The 9,439-nt window shown below is 38.6% G+C and overlaps 1 protein-coding gene across 1 annotated transcript; it reads left to right on the top strand.

The window, feature by feature from the left end:
- Window positions 1–713: 713 nt before the first annotated feature.
- On the top strand, window positions 714–9,044 carry LOC104513308 (death-inducer obliterator 1-like). Its single transcript, XM_010156620.1, is given in 7 exon segments — window positions 714–866; window positions 3,075–3,185; window positions 3,508–4,435; window positions 4,741–5,059; window positions 7,735–7,947; window positions 8,708–8,968; window positions 8,970–9,044. Coding segments are annotated over 7 exon segments (2,004 nt in total). The 5' UTR covers window positions 714–769.
- The last annotated feature ends 395 nt before the right edge of the window (window positions 9,045–9,439 follow it).

Here is a 9,439-nt window from a genome sequence, read left to right as displayed (position 1 = left end):
AAGGGTTAATTTTGGGGACAGTTTGTTATTGGTGTAATCCGCTGTCCTTGAAATAAAGCTTCTGAAATTTTCTGCATTGCAAATCTTATTAGGCAAAGGGACAGTAATAAGGAATATTCCCTAATTCTGAAGCTCAGCTATACATTTTTATTATCCCACCTTGCAAACCCACCGAGTAGCCCCTTGGATATAAATCCTCAAAGCTGCAAATGTCTTCTGTGATGAAATTTCATTCCCTACTGTAAACTTGGGCATGCTGATGGAGTTTAAAAGCATTTCTGCGTTTTCGTTGCCCAGTGCGCGCTTAGCAAGTGTCACTCTGGGAATGCTTTTGAATGCTGTAAATGGAGCACCTTTGTCGATTGCAGTTTGTTACTGTTCTTGGAAGTCTTAATGGGGATCTAAATGAATTGATGAGACTACAGTCATACTTAGTGTGTATTTCAGAGGTCTGAACAGTTGGTAAGTGTGGAGGTGGTACTGCTTTACTTTTACTTTTCATTCCAGTTTCTGAGTTTCTCTGAAAGCAGAAAACTGTCAAAGAGGCAAAATAACAGAATTTGCTTAGTAATGTAATAGAGGCAAAACAATTCCAGACTTAAGTATACAATAATAAGGTAAGTTCATAAATACATCAGTGCCTTACGTTGTCTCCTTTTGGGTTTTTTCGCAGGAGCCACCAGGATCGTTAGTCTTTGGTCTTGCTGACAACTCAGAGACTCTTTCTGGCACTTCTGAACCAGGAAATTCAGCATGTGCCGGAAGGATAATGCTGAATGACTTCGATCCTTTACTGCCCTCCTCTGGCTCTCCTTTTCATTCAGCTCTACGGGGAGAAACCATTGGAACCTCTAATGCTGTATCAGGTAAAGCATGTAGGGGACATTGAAGAGACTTCTTATTTCCTTACATTTTATCTGGAATATTCAGTCTAAGAATTTGGATTTACTCTGTCTGTAGTTTTTAACGCTTCTTCATCTTTCAAGGTAAACAAGGATGTAAACTTTAACTGTTTTGACTTGTTCCCTTACTTCCACTGCAGCCTTTTCCTGGTGTGGATATAGTATTAGTGTTGTTTAAAAAACAACAAAAGTTTAAAAAGTTTAAAGTTTAAAAATTCTAGTGAGTGATTTTTTTGTGCCAAGAGAATTTAATGGAACGTCATATTGGATTAAAACAGTTGCAGCCTTTTACCTGTGTAGCACAGGTTTAAAATTTACTTTTAACATTACAGCCAGAATAAAAAGTGATCATTCACTATCTAAATTGATGTTGCAAAGTCTGCTGCTTTCACAGCTACATTCATAGTATCTCACTGAAATTGCTCTTCAGTTACAACTTAAGGGTTAAGTTTTTAAACATATTTGCATGGCTGTGTATGTTTCCATAGCACTGACAGTGGCATTTCTGTTTTAGCATTCTTAAATGTAGTACTAGAAAGAGAGGAGCTGCACTGCAGGCATTCATGTCTGGTAAGGCCAAACAGTGATGCAGCTGATGCAGTATGTGAAATAAGGAGACATTTATCACCAGTGTGTACTGCAAGATTGGGAAAAAGCTTACTAAAGGATGCCTCTGAAAACTTGTAATATGTACAGCTGTGAGAAACATCTTGGATTCTTTCAGCAAGTACTGTTATTTAGAAATTCTGTTAGTGTTCCCTTTTAGTTTTGTGCAATTTTTGAGCCAGAAATATGTACATAACTCCTCCAAGAATGTTTCTTGAGTAGAGCTGGGGGATGTTTCATGTTGTTTTTAAAACTTAGTGTTTACCCAGGTCATTGAGGCATACTTACTACTGCATATTACAGCTTCACATGAGCAATGTAATTGCAGTAACCGCAAAACAGTTTTTGCATTCATTTAGGAGAGGATTTACATGGCATGCAACTCATTTAACACATTGCACCATGATGTAAACCCAACTTTAATACTTGTTCAAACCATGCTATTCTTTAATTACTTAAAATGAGGTCTCAGGTTTTATATTTATTTCTGTTATTTGCTTATTTTCTGTCTTCTCAAATAATGGAGTTTCCTAGTATGCTGGAAAAGACTTCTAGGAAAAAAGGGAGCCTGGTTGTCAGCATGGATTCTCCCCTGCCAAAGCTCCACCTGTGGTGGTTGGAGGTTCTTTGCTGAATCTCTTTATTTTTTTTGTCATTCTGGTAGATCATATAGGCTGAAAACCTTTTTGTAAACAACCATGCCAAGGATCAGCCTTTCTCAAGTTTCATTTAATGCAGATATTTTCTTTGGGGAAAAAAAAAGAGCTTGAAAATATGCTTATTTTGTTCTTTTCTGTATAACTACTTCTCTCCAATAAACCCTGATAGAGAGCTAATGAAGGGAAAGTGTGGTGTTTTATCCTGAATACTCACCAGTGTTTCTGAAACAACGTAACAATAGCAGCTAAACTTTAATAGACAAGGTCTAGACCTAGTTTATTTTAATAAGGAAGGCTGAGATACTTCTGGTTTCACATTTTGTTTAAAATCAAAAACCTCATTATTCTTTGACTAACCCTGTATTACCTAAACAGCAGTAACTTTGAATTTCTTTAAACTGGCTGTTGAGTCTACCTTGTCCCTCACCCTGCCGGATATAATCAGCAGTCCTTCCCACCAGAGAATGTTACTGGTATCAGATACCGTTCTCACCTCTAGGACCCGAACTGTCTCTGTGCTGTCTGGATGACTCCTTGTTCTGCCTCATGGTCAGTCATACTGGTGCATGCACGGTTCCTGGGTCTGTGTAAGGAGTGGGACTGCTATGGGTTTTTCACCAGACATACCCCAGGGAATAGGTTCATACCATGAAAGGAGTTTTTTGAGAAATATCCGAAAATACCAGAATTACCAGAAATCCTAAGGGTTTAATAGAGTATGTCAGTGTAGTGTCCAGCTCATACTTCACTGAGTTCTTTGACCGTGAAGGAATTCAGTCAACTTTTTCTTGGTATTCAGTGACAATTAGTGCCTTGAAATTCAACTTATGTATTCGTTGAATATTTAATAATTGCTTAAGCTATGAATATTTTTGAATCGAGTTTTGAACCTTGTGTTTCTCTTCAGCCTTTCAGGGTGAGGAGTGTGGTGTCTGTACTATGGAACAAGCTGTAGATTCACAGCCAGTGCCATTAGAATCAGAATCTAATACTGACAACATGGAAAATAGCTCTCCTGGTAAGATTTATTCCTTTTAAACCGAGCAGAAAATATGCTTATTTGTCCACTGTGTGTTGTATGTGTATATACATATTTTTTAAATAATGAAAGCGTTCATAACAGCTGCGTTATGTTGGCAGGGTGTTCAGTGATGTACTTAATTGCTACTGCTGTGGTATTACATTCACAAGAAAGTGTTTTATCTGTTTTCAGGCTCAAAATGAGGTGGAGATATAGATATATCTGTATTATCACAAAGAAAATGATACTGTTTTGAAAAAAACTTGTAAGAAAAACCATCTTTTCACCACGGGTTTAATAACTCTTCCCTTGTTTTTAGCATCAGTTTTGGATGAGAAAGGTGAGCAAAGCAATGAGGAGGAACAAAAAACTATCAAGCCTACAAGTAAAGAATTCAGGAAGACCTGGGGGTTCCGAAGGACGACAATTGCGAAGCGAGAAAGCGCAGGAGATGTTGATGTGGACTCCAGTGAACAACATCCACATCAGCAACAAAGCTTAAACCTGAGGCGTAGTGGACGGAAACCAAAGCGAACTTTTTAAAGAGTGGAAGAATTTCTTACAACAGTCAGGCGCAGGGGAAGGAGGAGTGTTCCTACTATTCTGGAAGATTCCAGTGAACCAGCATCCTGTCCAGCTACGGATGCCGAAACCGCTTCAGAAGATAGTGTTGAGAGCACTCCAGATACAAAACCTGTAACTCGGAGGATTATGACTAGGAGCAGTAAGGATCAGAAAGGCTCTAAAAGTAGACGCACTAAAGAGGAGGAGGAGGAGGAAGAAGAAGAAGAGGTGGAAGAAGAAGAGGAAGAAGAAGAAGGAGATACTTCTGATAGTGATAGTGATGGGTTAACACTAAAGGAACTGCAGAATCGACTGAGGAACAAACGCATTGAACAGAAACCTGTTCAGGTGACGTTGAAGGATATACAGCACCGCCTGAGGAAAAGAAATTCAGAACAAGATCCTACAGAAACTGGTGATGTCCAGTCGGAAAAACAAGTTGAGTCTGAGTTGCCTGTCAAACAAGAGCCTGATACCACAGACGGCACTGAGATTGCAAGTCAAGTGGCTGTGTCTCAGGAAGATAGCAAAGATATCCCGGTTCAGAAGGAGGTAAAGCCTGCCCTTGGCTCAAAAGAGGTCACAGATGAAGAACCTGAAGAACTTCCCAAAAGCAAACCTGAGTCTGAGATTTATGACCCAAACGCACTGTATTGTATTTGCCGTCAGCCTCATAACAACAGGTGGGCAAAGGTTTCAGCCAAACAGGCAGTGCAGGTAGTTGGAATGGTTCTGCCACGAAAAACTAAACCAAATGCTAATGCTTGCTTTTGGAGTGTATGTAACTAAGCTGTTGGGTGGGTTTGAAGTTGGGGGGGGATGTTTATAACAAATATTTAAAAAGGGGCAACAACTTAATACAGAAATGAACAGTGAGGTATACTGGTACTTTGGGTTTTTTTCAAGCATCACTTTGCTGCTTGAAACATCTCTTGAGCATTAATTGTCTCTTGGTTTCAGTGTTTTACTGTTCCTTGGTGTTTTTCAGGTTTATGATTTGTTGTGACAGATGTGAGGAATGGTTTCATGGTGACTGCGTGGGCATTTCTGAGGCTCGAGGGCGGTTGTTGGAACGGAATGGTGAAGACTACATCTGCCCAAACTGCACCATTCTACAGGGACAGGATGAGTCCGTTTCAGAACTAGACCAGCAGGAAGCTAAAGCAGGGCAAGTGAATGTGGATGGCACAGAATTCACCAGCATAGGAACAATTGAACAAAAATCTATTGAGGACCAAGGAATTAAGGGTAGGATTGAAAAAGCTGCAAATCCAAGTGGGAAGAAAAAACTAAAGATATTTCAACCTGTAAGTATTTTAATTGTTTACTTTTTTGTTTCACTGAGTACATGGAGACAATGTCTTGTATGGCTGTAAATCTGACTTGTTTTTTTAAAACTATATATGAAGCTGAACAACACTAAATATTACTGTTTAGCAGAAATTTACCTACAGTTTATCAGTACAGGAACAAAACATAAAGAAGTGTTTTCCTTTGAATTGGGGGATTAAAAAGTCATGTATAGGAGTTAGGAACTATACTACATGCTTTGTGCTATTTTGCCCTTTCTGAATACTGTTTTGGAAGTCAAAAATGTGTTCTTGTCATAAAAATGACAGAATTCTGGACTGGTTTATGCTAGCTTTGAAATAATCTCTAACAATTTTGGACATTTTCAATGGTAGTGAAACCTTTTTCTTAACTCCAGCAGACTCTTGCCAATGTTAATTCCAGCTGTACCTCCTCTGTGCTTCCAATTAGTCTTTGAAGTTCTGATTTTTGTCCTGATCCTTCTTCAGGTTTCTTCATGTTTTTCCATCTTGCAATGCCTTGAAGAACATGTTTACTGTATTTGCTGTTAGAATGCTACATCTATTCACATTTTTTTCTGTATGAATTTGTTCTTTGATGCCTAATCTTTACATTTTGAAATCATCCCTAGAATAAGTATTAAAAGCTTTGTTTATAAGCTTCTCTCTGGAGAAATCTTCCTGTTGTAGTACACTTTCTACAAAACGTTTATGGAACACGCCCCCACTTGTAGTCAGTTTAAACAGCAGAGCTGGCTGTGTCAGCATAACAAGCTTAATGTGTAGATTGAACAGTTTGAGATTCATATATAAATTTTCACTCTTAAGGTAAATGCGTAGAAAACAGTACTTTTCTCAACAATGTTTTCAAACATGTTTGTACTTTTTTGTACATAACCAGTTCTGTGGGCATTTGTCTGCATTTCACTGGCAGTGTTAGTATGAACTTTAAGCTCTGTTTCTGAGTATCACCAATTACTCTTTTGATATTCGCATGCTAACAAGTTACTTGAACATGTTAGGTATCTCTCCTTTGAAAGAAAAACATAATTACTATTAACTCGCTGCCTCTTACTGAAGAACTTACATTTTAGGTATTCTTTTGGGATTTGGAAATGGAGTGGAACTGCTCTACTTGTTTGCTGGGTGGTACCACGTTTTGAGAGAACTGGACAGTCAAGTCTGTCTGTCTTTTAACCCTTGCTGTCCCTCTTCCTGCCATTAAGGTCCCTCTGGCTTGTGTAAACAAGCACCACTCCAATTCCCTGCCTTTTCTAAGCGAATACAACTGCTATTTCGTGTGTGCTGCAATCGTTCTGTTACAGTGACTGAACAGTCTCATTACTCAGTTCCCTTACACCGGGGTTCCAAGCACTTTAACTCCTTTTTGTTGCTGTCCATAAGCACCTCTAGCTGCGGAGTTCTGGTTTGTGATTACAACTCCTGGAAATGGTTAATGTACAGACATCAACACTGAAAGTTTTGTCATCTGTGTAAATACCCTTAATTAGAAACAACTGCTCAGTTAATCTGAAGTTTGAGGTGCTTTTAGGGAATGTGAATTGATACTTCTTTCTCGTCCTTCACAGTTTAGTGTGTACATGACAGAAAAATATTCTAAAGCATAAATTTAATTTTAATGGAAAAATTCCCAAACCCAGGTTTTGGTAGACTGCAGCAGATAATGCTGTCTTACTGACTTTTGGGGAAAAATTAGCCACACTATGCATGTTTTATTTTTCTTTTTCCCTGCCAGTATTCCTGAAAAACTTACTTTTGGTAATTTCAAATTGCAGTTTATTGATGGAGGAGGGGCTGTCTAGAACTCAGTAGTTCTGATGCTGGGTCGGTTGTATGACACTTCCAAGAGCGGTCTAGAAGAGCGAGACTAAAGGCATAATACCTGGAGGTGACATGTTGGCATCTAAAGAGCTTTCACATATTTCTAGACATGGACCTAATGTGCTCTCTTTTCAAGGAATGTGGTGTTTTCTACATCTTAATATTTGAGGGGGAAGTGCTTCATATAATACACTTAGATATAAATAGAGAGTAATGGAGTAGAGGAAAATAGAGACTGCACATGGCAAACTTCTCAGTGTATAAGTAGGCTGTGGCAGAATTGTCTAGGAGAATGGTTATGTTTATGTAACTTGGAGACTTCTAAACTTAAACTTGGCGTAAAGCTCTAGAGCAAGAATGCTCTGTACACCTGAACAGATGAGTGCGTCCTTTTGCCTGTGTGCATGGCTGAGGACAGCTGCTGATGGTGAAACATCCTGAAATGTGGTTTAGAAACCTTGTTCTTGGGAAACCAGTCCTGCCTTACTAAGGAGATTTCTCACATGATGCAGAGGATCAGAAAACAGCATCTGTGTGCTCATGGGATCTGAACATTTAGGAAACCAGCCTCCCTTAGTTCCCTTGAGGCAGACAAACTGCTTGAAAATACAACACATTCTAAAATGAATGTGTTAAAAGAGTGAAATTCTTACATTTATATGGGTTGTTTCTGTTACATCAGGAGTGAAAGTTGTTTTTGCTCTGACAGTTGTGCAAGTTGCCAACAGCCGTACCTGCACTTTGCACTTCTGTAAGCCTTTCTTGATTTTATAAAGGTATGTTTCTGTTTTCCCTTGCAAAGCTTGACATCCCTCCATTTCAATCTGTAGGTTATTGAAGCTGCTGGCGCATCGAAGTGCATTGGTCCCGGCTGTTCTAACCTGGCTCAGCCCGATTCCGTGTATTGCAGCAATGACTGCATTCTCAAACACGCAGCAGCCACGATGAAGTTTTTAAGTGCTGGCAAAGACGCAAAACCAAAACCTAAAGAGAAGATCAAACCAAAATCTGAAAAACCTGCCATGCCAAAATCTCAGCTGCAGGTAAGCTTATGTTTGTGATCCAGAGCAGTTGTCCTGAAGCACAGTGGCTTCTGTCTGTGCTCTCCTTTTTGAGACAAGTAAAATTACCAAGTCCTGCATTCAAGAGGAACTTTTTTGTGTCCTCTTTCCTTTTTCTGTGGCAAAAGAATTGTTTAATTCTTCTGACAATAACGTTTTCCTGTCATTTTCTAGAAAATCTTAATAATAGCTGCTAGATAGCAAGTAGTTTCTTGAAAGAGCCTTCTAGATAGCAGCACACTTCAAAAAAAATTAATTCCAAATTTAACTTAAAGTATAAGTAGTACACTTTTTTATTTCTGTTTCATTCCAAATTAATTCAACTTTATTAATTCCAAATTACTGGGTTTTGGGGTTGTAATTTGGAATTGCTGTGAATTGTGAACTAATGTGACTGCATTGTATGTGTGCTTTGGGAAGCAAAAAGTTGAAATCAAAGCCTTCTCCTTCCCCTTTTGAAACCACTATAAAATGGGCAGTAGTTTTTCAAACAAACAAACAAATTCCCACGACTTCATGATAAATCCTGTTGTTTTGAGGTGGTTTCTTTACCATTCTAATTTCTTAAACTTAGGGTGGATATTACATTCGCTTTATAGACTTGAGTGGGAAATGACATTTCAGATGTGTTTACAGGAGCTTATTATAAAATAAGTTTGTGTACATGTAACTATTTCTCTGCTTGTTTGTAAAATACAATATTTGATGTTTATTAGTAATTAAGCATCTTTTAATTGTACAGGCAGGTGTTAAGCCTCCTACAAACCAAAAGAGACCGTTTCCTGAGAAGAGAGAGATGAATATGAAGACTGTTGTGACAACTGCCAAGACTGAGGCAAACACTCAACCTCTTGCTAAAGAGCCAGCAGCAGAAAACAGCACACCGTCCTGGGCAAGCGATCATAATTACAATGCTGTAAAGCCTGAAAGGACTGCTGCCATTTCATCTTCACTGTTGTTCAAATGTATGTATCGCATAGGGATATTCCTGAGTAATCATATACATTTTCTTTGAATACCCTGCCACTTTTGGCTCTGCAAGACTAGGGAGTTTAGGATTTGGGGTGTTTTTTTCTTAATATGGCCCCAAACTACTTTTCTCCACCTTCAAAGATTCGCACACAGAGATACACACAAATGGGAGAAACTTTTAGAAGTTTAATTTGTATCCTGTGACAGTTGCGTGATTAAGAGCCTGTCAATCTACCCAGCTGATGTCTGGATGAAAACTACATGATTAAGCTTTAATTTTTTTCCTCATAAAGAAAATAACTGTTTCTAATCTAGGAAAGGTAAGTATTAATACATCTGTGTTGAAGTTTTACGAAAAGGTTGCACAGCGTGCACTGTGAATCAGCAATTGTCTGTACTAATTTGAATTGTATTTTTGTAATTTAGATTTGGCACCTGTGTCTCAGGTCTTGCATTTTAGGTGCTAGTGCCGAGAACGAAATCTTCAACGTGGTATCCAACG

The sequence above is a fragment of the Eurypyga helias genome, unplaced genomic scaffold, assembly GCF_000690775.1.
Source record: "Eurypyga helias isolate BGI_N326 unplaced genomic scaffold, ASM69077v1 scaffold17888, whole genome shotgun sequence".
NCBI lineage: Eukaryota > Metazoa > Chordata > Aves > Eurypygiformes > Eurypygidae > Eurypyga > Eurypyga helias.
This window is presented reverse-complemented; position numbering and strand designations above follow the sequence as displayed.